Source organism: Populus nigra, chromosome 7, assembly GCF_951802175.1.
Source record: "Populus nigra chromosome 7, ddPopNigr1.1, whole genome shotgun sequence".
NCBI lineage: Eukaryota > Viridiplantae > Streptophyta > Magnoliopsida > Malpighiales > Salicaceae > Populus > Populus nigra.
Window position 1 is genome coordinate 20,712,169 of NC_084858.1, and position 17,530 is coordinate 20,729,698.

General features: G+C 29.8%; 1 protein-coding gene and 1 pseudogene across 1 annotated transcript; both read left to right on the plus strand.

Annotated features, from left to right (window-relative positions):
• Positions 1-97: 97 nt before the first annotated feature.
• On the plus strand, positions 98-802 carry LOC133700192 (calcium-binding protein PBP1-like). The gene has a single exon (XM_062123735.1). The coding sequence runs from the start codon at positions 360-362 to the stop codon at positions 699-701; it is 342 nt and encodes a 113-aa protein (XP_061979719.1). The 5' UTR covers positions 98-359; the 3' UTR covers positions 702-802.
• A 15,561-nt stretch (positions 803-16,363) lies between these two features.
• On the plus strand, positions 16,364-17,208 carry LOC133698409 (zinc finger protein CONSTANS-LIKE 9-like; annotated as a pseudogene).
• Positions 17,209-17,530: the final 322 nt, after the last annotated feature.

Sequence of the window (17,530 nt, forward strand, 5' to 3'; positions counted from 1 at the left end):
ATAATCCTGAGCAAGACAAGTTGAACTTGTGGTCAGGAAAATGCCCACGACCAAAAATTAAAGTGGGCACCTTCCCATGCAACTTCGAGGAAGGAGAACAATTCACGGCAGAAATGGCCACGGATCATACGCTGCAAAAAAGCCGGTAAGAACAACCTTCCTTCACATCTAACCTCTATTATCTGTACTTTCTTTGTCATTAACATGCACCCACTGATATTTCCTCGAATACTTCTTTTCCTTTGCTCCCAAGCCTTTATAATATTCTCTTTACAAGCTATAAATATGGACCCTTGCCCAGTCCCATTTCCATTGTAACAACTTGTAGAGTTTCTCCATCTTATCTTGGCTTCGAATTAATGGCGTCGCGAAGTGGGATTGTGTTTGAGGATTTCTTTCCTTCCATGGTGGATAAGTTGGGAGCTGAAGGGTTTATGAAGGAGTTGTCTAATGGATTTCAGTTGTTGGTGGATGAAGACAAGGGTTTGATCACCTTTGAGAGCTTGAAGAGGAATTCAAAATTGCTTGGATTCCAAGATATGACTGATGATGAAGCAAGGTGCATGCTGAGAGAAGGTGATTTAGATGGAGATGGAGCTTTGAATGAGATGGAGTTTTGTACCCTTATGTTTAGGTTGAGTCCTGGCTTGATGATGAATTCAAGAAAATGGCTGGTAGAGGCCATTGTTAGTGAGGTGTAGCTGGGGCCTTTTTCTTATCATTTTTCTTCTTCTTTCTTTCTAAATATCTTGTAGCTTCCATTTAACGTTTTGCAATCCACCCATTTTATTTCTCTCTTCCATTTTCAGTATATACTCCATCTACTACAATCTGGCTTGGGCTCCTGTTTGATCAGGTCATCATTTTGGATTCTAAATTGCCATAGAGTAAAGACTCCATTGATTTTAAGTGCATATATATATATATATATATATATATATATATATAAACACATAACCTAATAGTTCATTTCCTACAATATTTCAGAAGTAAAAAACAAAAGAATCACAGAGAATGGAATCTAGCTAGCTAAATTGTGGAGTCCTTTTAAGCCAACTTATAAGTCCAAAGAATTGCTGGGCCGAAGTATATTAGGCCAGCTTACAAGTTCAAGGAACTAATTAATAGGATGGGTTTTCTATGCAAAAGTACAAGAATTCTAGCCAACTTACAAGAGTTTTATTTCTATGTAAAAATACTTGATGGGCCTGTACAGGTCTGAATTGGATTAAAAGGCAGATTTAAAATGCACAGGTTAATTTTTAGGGATATTTAAAAGTATAATAATAATTATTTTTTAAAATATTTTTTATTTTAAAATGTATTAAAATAAAATTATTTATTTTTTAAAAATTATTTTTGACATCAACAGTTAAAATGATCTGAAAATAACAAAAAAATATTAATTTAAAATAAATAAATAAAAAATTTAACTTTTTTAAAAATACTTTTAAAACCCAAAAAAAAACATGGGCTAAAATGATTCAACCTCGAACAATGAAATGCATGCCATACATATAACTTTGGTGAATGATGATTTTCAAAAACTATATCACGGGAAAGGGTTTCTCAACTCGAGATCTTCAATAATCCAATACTTACATATAAGTTGGAAATGCATTTAATAGGATTTGAATATATTCTCTTCCTCTAATTGATTTTTTTACCACTGAACCATTACTGCTGAACTACTAGCTTGAATCATTCGCAATTCACATTCGTTAATGCAAAAGGATTGTGCCTGAGAGGTGGCAACGATGGACGAAGGGAAAAGTTGAGGAGCAATACTACTTGGACGGCACAGGAGACTTAGCTGGCCAACCTTTTGTGTCAAAAGAAATGCAAACGGAAAACGCATTCCCTGGTTGGGAATTTTATTATATCATATATTTATATATATAGTTTAGTTTATAAAATATAACTATATACATAATATAAATATTTTAAATATAATATTATAGATATATAACTTTTTTTTGGTGTTTGGAGAACATTAAAAATAATTTTTTTTCTATGGTATCCTATTTTTATAATACAATTTATATGATTTAAAATTTATAATTATTATTATAATATAACTTGTTCTGTATTCAAATGTATTTTTTAGCAAATTAAATTATCTAAATTAAAGTATATGCACTAATATACCAAATTATTATACTTCTATATTGGATATTAACATATCCCAATGTATTATTTCCCATATAAATATATTAATAATTTATTATTTCCTAATAATATTATATTTGAAAGTATTTTATAAATATATTATTGTATATATATATTTATATAATGAAGTATTGTGCCACTTTTAAGGGCCTTCATAGAAAATACTTTCCAATCTTTTAAACCGGACACTTTTCTCCATCTAAAATTTATACTTTTTTTATCAGAAGTAAATTTTATTAACTAGTTTTTCACAATGTAAATAAATACAAGAAAATTAATTATATATTATATTCCTTTATTATTTCATTTTTTTATTTACTCTATTTTTTTTTTCTAATCCCGCCGGCCCCTGGTTTGATCTAACACCTAGTGATCTGTTGTTAATAGTAAACCATTTGAATTTTAAATTATGTTCGAAAAAAAGATGGCCCTACGACGTGACTCAATTTCAAAATCCAAAAATATCATTACAGATGCCTAACAATTTGTCTCAGTACGTTTTCATTCTATCCATCAAAATCAGCATACAAACATAATACATCAAATCTGTCTAAAAACAATAATATGTGGAAATTCCCCAATTTTTAAAAGAAAATTTAATTTAATTTTTTTCTAATTTTAAAAAAAATCAGAAGCAGGTTTTAAATATGAACAGCTGCAAGTTGCTGTGCACCATGTGTTCTGTTTTTTAGGCAGAGAAAGGGCTAAATAAACAGAAACTTGTATAAAAGCAGAACGTGCACGTAGAAAATATCTATCTTAATCTACTCCCAACTCCAAACAGAGAGGAAAGAAATGAAAAAATGTGAGCTCTGTGATTCTTTAGCACAAATGCACTGTGAATCGGATCAAGCTATCCTGTGTTCAGCCTGTGATGCATATGTTCACAGTGCAAATTTTCTTGCTGCAAAACATTCAAGAACGCTTCTTTGCCATGTTTGTCAATCTCACACGCCCTGGATTGGCACCGGACCCATGTTAGGTGCTACTCTTTCGGTTTGCAACAGCTGCATAAACAACTCGAGTTGTACTGATGGAAAAGGCAGTGAGAATGATCAAATCGCCAATAATGATGATGAGATAATTGCGAACATGATGAAAACGATGATGGCGGTTAAGACGGCGATGAAGACGATGAAGAAAATCAAGTAGTTCCATGGTTTTCTTTATGCCGCCCCTGCCAGTTTGACTTCTTCTAATGATATTAGTGAAGAATGTCATCCTTCATATGTGTGTGTATTTAAATTTGACGTGGAATATTTTGCAGATGTGTTTATGGATTGGCTAAACAAGGCAAGGCAAAGATCGTCAAGAAGTCTCTACGCGTCAAATGCTATTTTAACAAAAATAACCATAACTTTAGATATAGTTGAGATTTAACAAGGAGGTTCTATAGAACTTTTTTCCGATGGAGTTAGCCTACTAGAGCCAAAGGTCGAGAAGCTCTAAAATTAGACCTATAAAATGTTTCTGATTTTTTCATTATTATTTTAATGTTATTTTTGGATTTTACTTATTTTTCATACTTTCAGTGTTTTTTTCTATATAGGTTATGTTAATCTAAACTGATATGTAAATAGTTCGCATATTATTTTTCAAGAGAGTTTAATATATTAATGATTTTTTAGAATATATCATACTTTTCTTCTATAGTATGAGCAAGAACAATCAAAGGTTAAATCGAGTTGTGCAAGCCTAACGGAGATGATGAAGAATAATATTATAATTATAATTATGAAGGTCGGATCAACATGGATAAGAAGATGTTAATGCTAAAGATTTTTTTATGATTCATAACAAAACAAGTTATTTCATTATAAATTGAAATTGATAGCGATAGTTACAAAAATATTATAAGAAAAAATAATATTAATAAATTAAAATTTTTATTAGAACCATATCCTTAACCATACAAGATTAGGTGTTTCAAGGATAACACAGAGTGCATGTCTTTTTTCATAAAAAATTATAGGGATGATATATTATAATGTAGTAAAAATAAATACACTTAACTTATATCTTATAGGCATTGACAATATAATGTAGATGCTAGATATCTAAGTAAGGATAATTTATATAAGATTAATAAAATTGTGTATAAGACTGAAGTCTAGAATATAATAGTTGATGCTTTTTAGTAGGAAGGTAGCCCTACTAGTTATTTTAAGGGGAGAGATCATTGAATTTAATTGATTAAAAAAATTGTATAAACATGATAAGGATTTGAGTGAGTTATGGGAGAGGTTAGAACTTTCTTGTTAGTGACTTTGATATTCATAATGGGTTATTAATGAGATGTAATTAGCTTTTCATTCTTCATTTTTTTTGTGAGAGAAATAGATTTAACATTTGCATAAAAAAAAAAAACTTAACTAGTCATTTTCAGGGAAAGGAAACTACTAATGCTATTATAAAAAGTATTATTCGCCTCACTTGATATGGGGATATTGGTAAGTTTTTTTTAAAAAAAAATTATTTATTAAACTATTAAAAGTAAAGCATAAAATATGGGTTTATATATGCTTTTGTCCATTCTTAAAAATATATGAAAAGTTTTATCTATTAATATTTTTTTTGTATTTGTTATAGTTAATAGATTTTAAAAGACAAAGCATTTTATCCCTTACAAAAAGATGAATGATGCTTCTACAATTTTTCTTTTTTTTTTTTCAACAAGTCATTTATTGAATTGCGCACTAAAGAACATTACATTTTATTAAGACAACAACTTTATTAATTACTTTGGGAGAATATTATGGATCATGTATGATTCAATTCAGTACATGAACCCTTATTTCAATTTCAAATGCAATCCTTAACGCTTAAATTGTTCTTAATCAAGAAAGGAAGAAAGGGTTGTTAGGAGCGAACCTCTAACAAGAGTGCACCATGCTTTTATATGAAAAAGGATGTCAAGAAGATTTAGCCGACGTCAAGGAATGACATCATTAGAGTTAGGTGGCCGCTACATGCACCATCCAAGAGTAAGAATCTATCTCACTCGCTGGTGCGTGTAATACACACGTTAACCAATTCATAATATTTAATTGAATTCTGTTTCTAAACTCTGTTTTTAATTTAAAATGTGGTCCCTACAGCTTCAATTATTCTAAGTAAATGAAATTGATTTTTTATTTTTCAAATCTAACTTCACATGTTTGAATTTGCAAGCTAAAATAGTGAGATCACCTTACTCATGCAGGTAATTTTTTTTTTTTTTTTGCAAGAGTCAGAGCCACATCGTTAGATAAGGATTGGAAAAACCTTTAATATCATCTAGCTATCACGGTATAAAACCAAAATAATTAAGCTAATAAATCAGTAATGAAGCTTAATTTCAATTTGTCTTGTAACATATTATAATATACTTTACAACGTGTGGGAGAAATATTGTGTTGATACTATGTAAATAGAGTATTTACACTGTAAATCACACTGTAAATATTCAGAGGACTATAAAAAGCGCTATCTTTTCAATTTTTTATTCCAAAAACTTCTGATTCATATTAGGTCAAGGCATGACCTTGAGTCTGGCATATCAAACAAATAAGTTCAAGGCCATCATCATGAACTGAAGAATAAAATATGATATTGCTATCAAAATCGTGATTCGACTTATAAGATTATATGTTTTTACATGTAAATATGCATCTAACATGTAAACTTGGAATAAAATCATAACTTGAAAACAATAAAATCATCCTTAACAAAATTAGTAAACTCAATTAAAATAATGCAAAGCCATGATTTTACATCCGAATTTAGAGTTTATGAAAAGTATAAATTCTTCCAAATTAAATTTTTTTTCTCAACTCTAGCACACCAATCAACACTGCCACTCTCTTTTTGAAAATAGCTTCTTCTTTTTTTTTTACTTTGTCTTATCATCTCCTTCTCTTTCCTCTCTATTACTCGCACCAGCTATGAAGACCAAAAAAAAACTAAACCAGATCCGCAACCTTGAACTACCATAAGCAACTACTTATCCATGTTGTACATTGTGTTGGTACCATATACATAAAGTGTTTGTACTGTGAATCACATTGTAGATGTTCAGAGAACCATTAGGGGGCACTGTCTTTTCAAATTTCTTTTTTATTTCAAAAGTTGCTAGTACATGTTGGGTCAAAGAATGACCACCTAACCCAAGTCTCACGAGTTTGGCATGGTCGTCAGACCTAAGAGCATATAAAAAATAAAAAATAAAAGAATTAAAAAAATAAATTAAGATTTCTATTTAGGTTACTTCAATGATAGTTTAAATGTTTGTTTTTTAATAAAAAAATAAAAACAATTGATAAAAAAATTTTAATTAGGATTTCAGTTTAGAATACTTTAAGGATAATTTAATTTAAAAAAAAACATTTATAAAAAAATGATTTACGAAACATCAAGGGTAGTTTAAATCTTTTTTCAAATAAATAAAAAATATTAAAAAACTTAATTAACATTTTTGTTTAAGATATTTTAAGGGTAGTTTAAATTTTTTATATAAAAAATCAAAAAAATTTATAAAAAAATTAATTATGATTTCTGTTTAAAATACTTTAAGAATAGTTTAAATGTTTTGTTTTAAAAAATAAAAATTATTTATAAAAAAAATTAATTAATATTTTTTTTTAGAATATTTCAATTATAGTGTTAAGTTACATAAAAAATAATTTAATTTTTATTTTAGATACTTAAATGCTATTCCTATCAAGAATCATAGAGCAAGATGAACCACAAAATGCATAAGCTCATAACAGGACAAAAGTTAGTGTCACAATGCTAGATGAAAGAAAAAAAGGGCCCATGGTACTTGAGGTCTCCATGACAAGACCGTCTTGACTAATCTTTGCCACATGCTAGGAACTACGTCTGATGCTTTTCGTTTTCTTCGAATCCAGCTCCTACTCAGAGTCCCTTCCAAGTACTTGAAGATCTTATTAAGATACTAGGAAGGCCACAGAGTTCATCACTGTAATTTATAAAAATACTTTTTTCAAACTACAATCATACTAGCCACCATAATAGAAAATCTGTTAAATGATAGCTATAAAAATTTGAACCAAAACGGACGAATATTCGCCAAAATTGGCAAAAACAATTGAAGCTATGGAACCCACTTTGAACTATAGATAAATTTTTTCCATCTTTATTTTATAAAAAATAATGAACTTTATATTTTTTTTATTAAGTTATTTAATTTCATGACTTAAGCTATAAGTTTGATGGAATGATTCGGGTTGACTTAACTTTAATTACTAAGGTTACATGTTTGTCATGTTAACTAAGTGAATCAAAACTAATTTTTTAGATTTTTTTTATTTAATTTTTTTATTTTATATATAATTAGTGTGAATTGAGTTACATCATTTATCTTATTTTAGAATTTTTTTTCTTAGGTTAATGTGATTACTTTTTTTTATTTAGTTCATCTAATGTCATTGTCTATATTTTACCGTCTAATTAGAATAAAACAACTTATTTGACCAATTCAAGTAGGGAACTTTTTTTTTCTAAAATATATTTGTGATATTTAAATATTATTTTTACGTAAAAAAAACATATTTAGCTTGCAACTTAGCGCAGGTCCATAACTAATATACACTAAATAAAAATGTTAGCATTTTTTGTTTTATATAGAATAATAATAAATATTTGAAAATAAAAAAATAGTGAACACGATAAAAACCTAATTCATGGATTCACGTTTGTCATCTGTGAATCATGTTCCACCACATGAGTATTCCTGTAAAGCAAAACTGTGAGAGCATGTGATGAAATCATATTATCATGTGAAAGGATGGCACTTTAGAATGATATTAATTATGTGAAAGGCTCTACATAAAAGTTAGGAATCCTTGACAAGAACTTAGGTATATGATAGGACCTGGAGGGTTAATTTCAATTCCTGATGCCATGTGCCTGACTTCAATCCCCACGTTAGCTTTTTGATTTGGTAAGCTTTTGGTGGGCATTGACTTGTCCTACGGTTAACCTAATTCTCCCCCGATAAAACTGAATACTCAATTCCATGAAATGATAGATACCATGTATAGGATCAAATTTAATTTTTTTTTTTTTATTTGCTGGAGCTTTGTCCTCGTAAAAAGGTTTTGCAAATGCTTGAATATATAGGTCTATCTCTGACCTCAATCGGAAAGGGAAAAAAAATACTAGACAGATATGAAAATTAAAAGCCAAAATACAAATTTAAATTGGAAAAAGCTAAAATTTAAGGGAAAAAAATTATATATCTTTTAGGTATTAGCTGAAAGCTTTCTCAATTAACACTAGTTATAGCCGACCGATCTTATATAAAATAGAGCACGTAGAATTATCCGGCGAATTTTAAACATGATCTAATAATAATTAGATCAAAAGTTTTGCTTGTTTTTATTATCTGACAAGTTCATTGACGCGACTAAACCTCCAGAGTTCTCCATTTGTTCTAGACTTTTCACATCATCTAATTATAACAGATTCATACACGACTGTTTCAATCCTCCTACACCACTTTGTTTGTTTGTTTTTTTTTTTTCATTTTCATTTTAAGAAATAAAAGCAAAGCAGGTTTAAATATGAACTGTTGCAAGCTGTGCGACACCATGTGTTATGTTTTTTTAGGCCGAGAATGGACTGAACAGAAACATAAATAAATGCAGAACGAACAAAATATATATCTTTCTTAACGTCGTCCAACTCCTAAGACAGAAGAAAGAAATTAATGAAGAGGTGTGAGCTCTGTGATTCTTTAGCAAAACTATACTGTGAATCAAATGAAGCCAACCTTGGTTGGCAATGTGATACATATGATCATAGTGCAAATCTTCTTGCTGCAAAACATTCAAGAACGCTTCTTTGCCATGTTTGTCAATCTCTCACGCCCTAGACTGGTACTGGACCCAAGCTAGTTCCTACCGTTTCTGGTTGCAACAGCTGCATAAGCAACTTGAGTTGTAAAGAAGAAAGAGGCAGTGAAGGTGATCAAGTCGGCGATAATATTGATGTTGATGAAGAAGAATATGATAACGAAAAAGACAATGGTGTTTATGATGCAGACGATGAAGAAACGGAAGAAAAAGTAGTTCCATGGTCTTCTACGCGGCCGCCAGTTGCGACTTCATCTAGTAATACTGAAGAAAGTCCAAGTAGATTGTCTGATACTGATGGTGGAATATCTCAATCGAGAACTGTGTTTTCTTCTAAACGCAAGCGTGGAACTGTTCCTGAGTCTACTGACTGTAAGTCTTAATTATATGAAAGAAGATTGATGTGAGTCCACTGCTCAAATAGATTGATGTTAATTTTGATGACCAAAAGCTTTCTTGTAGGCCTGTCAGACTTGAAGCTAAAAAGTGAAGATTGTAACGAAAGAACTCATTCTTTCTCTTCTGAAGCAGGATCGTATAGACTAGGCTGCTTGTTCATGCTAGATAATCAGCTGAATGTGTTAACGTCAAGTGAATCAGCTTATAGGTGCATCTAAAAATCAAATGCATGCCGTGCACGTGCATGTGCTCTATGAACGTATCACAATTGCAATTCACATTCATTAGTGCAGAAGAATTTGTGCCTAAGAGGTGGTAACGATGGACACTAGGTATCTTTAGAGAAAGGGAAAAGATGAAGAACAATAATACATTGACGACACAAGAGTTGGCTTATATCTCGGAGGGAAAAGGGCTTCTAGGCTAGGAAGACATTGTTGCGTGGAGGGATTCAGACCTCTGCATATCTCCGAGGTGATATAGGAAGTTTATATAGGAAGTTTATATCCAACACATAACATTTGAGCGTTTCATGTGGTGATTCTAGTCTGGTGCGGAGAACTAAAATAGAGAGATTCATGGTTCAATTATCACGTACACAGGCGCATCTATTTCATTTGTATCACATGTGAAGCGAAACTTAAGATTATTTTTCATTACATATATTTTTTTAAAAAATATTGTTTTATATGAAAATATTTAACTAAGAACAGTTTTCTTTTATAGGCTATGATTCTTGGACACGATCTAAGATCGATGGAGCTTTTTATTGAAACTAACATGCGGAATGAGAACTATTGAAAAAATGAGCAGCAACTCGTGGATAACCAAGCTTAATTAGAAGTTCATGGTAAGTTGGATTTCAATATTTTTTTTAAGTTATTATTTTTTTAAGCTAACTTGTTTTTTTTCAGAAAACATATAACACCCGATTGTAGGAGAGATACAATGACGATCTTTCAACCCATCTAGAACTTGATCTAAATTTATGGTTTGAGGTTGGATTGTATGGTGGAATTGATAGAAATCGACTTTATGGTATCTCAAACACTATGGTTAGATTCTATCGTTGGTCATAGTGCATCAATTGTTGGTTCCTCGCAATCGCGTTCGAGCTCTCAATGCTCAGTCGTCCAAGTGATTGTACGAGAACAAGTTGAAGCTTAGATGACCTAGCTTAGTGCTAAGATGACCTGACTTAGATCCAAGACAATTGAACTTAGGTGATTGTACAAGTAGTTGTTGTCAAGTCTCGGTGGTCCATATGATCTACCTCATCACCTATTTCGTCTTGGCGAAGATCCGCCTCCGCCTCAGCCTCCGCCTCATTCAACTTATGTCCTTTAGATATAAATTGTATTTAATAATATTTTTTAAATTAATAATAACATTTTGGTTTTTTATTTTAGTTTTATTTCTTGAAATTTTTTGTTTTGTTTATTATAATTTTTTAAAAAAAATTAAAAAAATACGAACGAAATCACCAACGAGATGACCAATGGACTAGGTCCCTCAAAAAGTTTTAGAGAATTGAAAAAAGATTCCAAGAATTGCCACCGGCAATATTTGATTCACTAATGAGTTAATTAAATTGGTAATATGAATTCAATTACAGAAGGAATTACCACCGATTTATTCTATTGGTGATTATGACTAATGAACTATTTCTCTTGGAAAGTTCCAGAGAGTAGAAAAAAATTAAAGAGCTTTGCTACTAACAAATACAAATAGAATTAGTGACGGACTAAGCTCATTGAAAATTTTCAGAGAATCGGAAAAAAATTACAGAAATTTCCATTGATAATATGTGATTCACTAACATGTTAATTTTATCGGTAATATGAATTTAATCATATATAAAATTATCGATGAAACGATACTGATAAATTTTTTTGTGCGCTTTTTTATCTATAAATCTGATTATATTACTAATGATATGATTCATTAAATAGAAATTATCAATGATAAGCTTTTCAACAACCATTTATTCAGTGGCCACAGTGGGTCAAAAGGGGGCAATTGCCCCCTTAATTTTTTTAAAAAATATTAATATATTAGTGAGAGTGAATTATTGCTACAACCTACAGGTAAGGAAAGTTTTTAACTTTTATTATTGTTGACTAACTTGACTTTTATATATATATATATATATATATATATATATATATATATATATATATATATATATATATATATATATAATTACAGCTCCCCAACTGTTCCCCTTTTCCCTTTTGTTTCTCATGTCTAACAAAACAAAGAGGGTTTTTTTTCCGGCTGCCGTTCTTGCCTTTCCTTGTCTCCTGAATGCAAATTTGTCATCAATTAATTTTTTTGCCTTTTGCTTTATACTTTAAGTAAATTTTCTTTATCTTTTCTATTTATTTTATTATCTAATTTTAGTTTTATTCTTTTATAATTAATTATTAAAAATATTAGGGTTTATGATAATTTATGGGTTTTATTATAAATATATTTAAAATAAATATTTAAATGTTTCTTTTCTTATTATAAAGAAATAAATTAATATTCATACAAAACCATTATTCTTGATATTTCTTGCATTGACAGAGTAGTTTATTGAAATTTAATATTTTCACATGATTTATTTGTAAGTAAAATATCAAGTAGAAAACATATTTTTTAAGCATTGTTCCTCTTACACATACACTAGGCATTGTTCCTTAATTAAATGTCTAGAAATGATTAAATATAATTTAATCAACATACTTATTATATGCATATAGATATGAATTGAAATAGATTTTGATTTTGATGAATTAACGTGTATTTTGCTATTAATTTTATATGAAAGATTTAGAATTATTGTGTAACTCAACTGACTTTTGTTTAACAGTGAATTATTGTGTAGTTATGTTAATTATTATATAGACACTAATCATAAAAAAATCCAGCAGGTTCATATTAAATTAACATGTCACCAGACAAATATTTCAAACGTAAATCTATTGAGGATGAAGAGTCAATCAAAGTTTCAAGTCATATAACTCAATTAAGTTCAAAAAAAAGTTATATTAAAATCAACCCCGACACTCTCCTTGTTGACTCTAGCTTAAAAAGACAAATTTATGAGTATCATATAAATGATAGGGATGCAATCTGAAGAGCTGATCTACAAAAAAAATCCTGTCAACCTTCACACTATGATTTTCTATATATATTTGAATTGATTTTTAATGCATGTCCATATAAAAATTTGACTCCTAATTTAAAAAATTGACTCCACCACTGCATTTACTGTTGATGATTTCATCAAAAAAAAAATTTATAACAAAATCAGTGTTTAAATAATGATGAAATAATCTGTTAGTATTATGCATTATTCTGGTTGTTATAATAGAAATATGGGTGCAACAGTGATCTTCATTGTTCTTGTCATAGCTTGTCCACGCAATTGCGTCCTTTCTGTCTTTTTTTATATTTCTCTCTCTTATTTTTCGTTTTGAAAATTCAATACAAGTAATTAATGTTACTAAATTTAAGAAGGACAAGCGGGTCGATTGAAAATCCAATATTATTAATGCCACGTAATTCGTCAAGATGGATGTCTCTAACTAGATAAACGACAGCATAGAGGAAACTGGTCAAATCCTATCAACTTCAATCAAACCTAGCTGATGGGACAAGTATTGAAGTCTTAAAAAAAACAAAATTGTAGCTTTTGAAGCTTGACCTTGATACCTTTATTTTCTAAAATTATGCACTAACTACTTTATAACTTCTTGATTATATATATATATATATATATATATATATATATATATATATATATATATCAAACTATACATGTATTATAGTAAACGATCTACATGATAAGCCAAGTTAGAACATGTTTAACAATAACTAGATATGGGTCAGCATTATCTTTTTATGTAAAAACCAACGTATAGGTGTTGTAAGCTCATTTTAAAAAAGAAAGAAAACTCCACGACTCGAGTTATAGCCTCGACTAGTTAAATCAGCTAATTTTATTTAAATCATATGAAAAAAAATGTAACAATAGCAAATGAACAAAAAAAAAAAAGCTATCACGATAACTTTACAAGAAAAAAAACTTTTTGCAAAAGTAAAAAAACAATATTGTTTAATTTTTAGCCAATTAAATATGGAAAGAAGAAATTAAATAAAACATAAATAAAAAAATCAGTGTCAGTCAACCTAAATTAGCATGATAGACATGTACCCTTTATAATAAATGACGAGTTAGCCTCGATTAACTCGTTAAAATCTCGTCTCAGATCATGAGATTGAGATCCAATAGAAAATAAATTAAAGAAAACCACAAAATTATTTTTTTAATAAAAAACTAATATCAAACGATTAAATTGAAAAAGAAAATAAGCTAAAAATAGATGTCAACTCCCCTTAGCTTTTCAAATCTAAGACCCGGGTTATTAGATTAGAACCATTGTATATGAAAAAAATCATGAAGTCTAATCTCCAATAAATAAAATGTTAAAGAATGAAATCCAGAAAAACAATAATAAAAAAATAAAAATAAAAATTAAATTAGAAAACAACTATAAATTTTTGGTTGAAGGGTGAAATTAAAAAGAAAAATAATTTCTACAAAAGGACGAAAATGAATAAAAAAAATAATATGTTGGTACCACCCACACGCCAGCAAAATTTTCCATTTAAATAATAATTCATCATTCTTAAATGATCAAAATGCCCTCAATAAACCTGATAATAAAAAAAAACCAAAGTAAAAATACAAAAAAAACCCATGGATGTGTGATTTAGTTTTTTATTTTTATTTAAAGGGTAAACTTCATTTTGAAAAAGATACTTATATCCTAATTAATTTTTTAATAATTAATTAGTCATGTAAAAATACCAAAATACCTCCAAGACAAAAGCATTTGATTGTTTTTTTAAAAGTCAAAATGGTAATTATTCTATAACAGTGAAAAATAAAATGTATATGTATGACGGCTACAGTTAATTTTCTACATTAGCTTACTATTGGATGGAGACATATGCTGGAACTTTTAACACCCTACTCTACTAGCACATAATGGATTTGGCTATTTTGTTTCTCCAATTTTATTTTATTTTATTTTATTTTCATTTAACACCTTCACTATTGCGAGAGATATCTAACCAGCAACTATTATATATCATGACAACACCGTCACAGTATATGAATATCTGCAATAGAATAGGTCTTATAAAGCAACAAAAAAAAAAAACAACAACTACTCGTCTAAATTTCTTGAGGTCCCAATCTGATCCCAATTTATTACATCGCCAGCTACAGGAAGAAAATCGCCAGGCCCAGTTTCCTTTCGACACCCAGGCTAGTGCGCAGCAATTTCCACACGATTAGACAGGCTATAGTAGGTCTTTGCCACATGCTAGGAATTGCATCTAATGCTAGTCGTTTTGTTGTGCCATCTGGAGTCGAGATCAGCCACAAAATCAATTCCAAGTACTTGAGGTCTTCAGATTGTAGGAAAGCCACAGAGTTTATCATTCAGTAGAACTTAGACATCTGTTATTCTAGGGAGTGGCAAGCATGGCTAAGATGAGGAATGGAAGATCTCATTACATATGGTATTCCATTATAATAAAATGGTGAGACAAAATGATTAGAAGAAATTAAGAGCTTTGGTTTGAGGTTGAAATTATATTTTAAAAAAAAATTAAAAAATTAAAAATTTATTAAAAATTATTTTTTATATCATTTTAATATGTTAATATTAAAAATAATTTTAAAAAAATTAAAAATATATTATTTTAATATATTTTAAAAAACATTTTAAATCACAACCACTACCATATTCTCACCTAAATTTTTTCATCAGAACAAAGCTCATGAAAATAAGATCAAAGTCCTTATCACACTTATAATTGATAGGTGACATTTTAGAGCTCGTAAAAATAAGGGATCCTTCATAAAAAATTAGTATCTAACCAATTCAAATCATAATTATATATCATCCCAATTAATCCTACAATAAATGTGTATTAAAATGATTTTGAACTTGTACTTACACCACTAGAAAATTATTAAACACCGATGAAATATTGCATATTTATATTTGATTTTTATTAGTATTTTAATTACTGATAAAATAAAATCGTTAGTGAAATACATGTCAGGAATTTCGTTTCCATTGACGATGCAGCTCATAGCTTATTATACTTCCTATTAGTGAGACCACACCACCTGATCAAAGTATATAATATTAGTTTAGAGGAATTGGAGCTGCATCATTACATGTGAGGATTGGAAAAAACAATAAATATCATTTCTTGTCGATATTAAAACCAAGATTTGTTAATAAATCAGCAAGAAAACTTATCTGCAATTCAATTTGTCATAGGCATTATAAGTTGACGCATGCACAAGAGCACGAGAAGAGGAGGGGCCTGAGAGAGGTTAGGTCTAGTGCTTGAACTCAAGTGCTTCACTTCAATCCCCACCTTAGCATTTTGATTTGGTGAGATCTTAGCGGGCACTGATTTGTCCGATAGTTAACCTAATTCCCAGGCAATAAACAACATGCAAGATCCCTTTCTTTCCCTGTCCACAATCTTTTTCTCATTTCTTTCACAATTTTGCCTCACAATGTCTCATGTTTCTATATTCTATAGTACGATAACGTGAACGATCCGTTGGTTGAGGCTTGGTTTTGCCCAGCAAGTTTACATTGTTGATTTGATTTGGCTTACAGAATCTTGTTTATCCTGAAATTTAATCAACATTTTTTTATGAGTGTTATCCAATTTTATTTAACTTCATAACTCACATCCCTTTTATGGAAGAGAGTATCACTGAACTATATACGCTTATTGATATTTTAAATTTATAATTTTTTGTATTAATGTGATAGCTTTTTTATTATAAATATATACTGTTGCAAGTTGTCCTGAACCATGTGTTCTGTTTTTTTAGGCCTAAACAAAGACATAAATAGAAGCAGAGCATGCACAGAAAATTGCAGCTTAATTTAGCCTGTTCTCCAAATAGAGAGGAAAGAAATGAAAAGGTGTGAGCTCTGTGATTCTTTAGCAAAGATGTACTGTGAATCAGATCAAGCCAGCCTGTGTTGGGATTGTGATGCTAATGTTCATAGTGCAAATTTTCTTGTCGCTAAACATTCAAGAACACTTCTTTGTCATGTTTGCCAATCCCTCACGCCATGGACCGGAACCGGACCCAAGTTAGGCCCTACGCTTTCTGTCTGTGACAACTGCGTTAACAACTCAAGTTGTAGAGAAGAAAGAAGCACCAAAGATGATAAAGACGTCGACAATGATGATGATGATGATGATGATGATAGAGAAGAAGAAGAAGATGATGATGATAGAGAAGATGATAGTGGTGAAGATAATGAAAATGGTGATGGTGGTAATGATCATGGCAGCGAAGATGATGAAGAAAATCAAGTAGTTCCATGGTCTTCTACGCCGCCACCTCCCTGTTTCAAGTTCTTCTAATAATAGTGAAGAATGTTCAAGCAGATTTTGTGACAATGATGGAGGATTATCTCCAACAAGATCAGCTTTCTCTTCGAAATGCTGGCACAGAACTGCGCCTGCGGCTAGTAATTCTCATCCAGTCTTTTATATTTGATGTTATTGTTGATGATCAAAATCTTTCATCCAGTCCTGACAAAATGTTGAAGATGCAATGGAAGAACTTTCTCTTCTGAATCAGAATCTCTTAGGCTATAGCTAATCTGCTTGTTATTGCAACATAACCTGAATGTATTTTTCCTTTAATAGAAATGTTGTCATAACTTCAATGTGATATTGATTGATCCTTATTAGTTTCTATTTAGTCATAAGTTCATGTTTTGCAATTTCCAGTAACAAGGCATATCATATATCTCTCTCCGAATTGAAATTCAGATTCTATGGTCAAATTTTAGATGTACAGTACTTTTAGATGGTATTATAAATTTTTATATTAAGATATTTTTTTTAATATAATATCTGGGTGTTGTTGATCAATTGATCACCAGTGCTAATCTTATAAATAATATTAAAAAATAATATAAATTATATGTTAAAGTTTTATTTAAAATTAAGATGTCATGGTTTAGTTTTCCTTCAAGAAATAGCTCTAGATT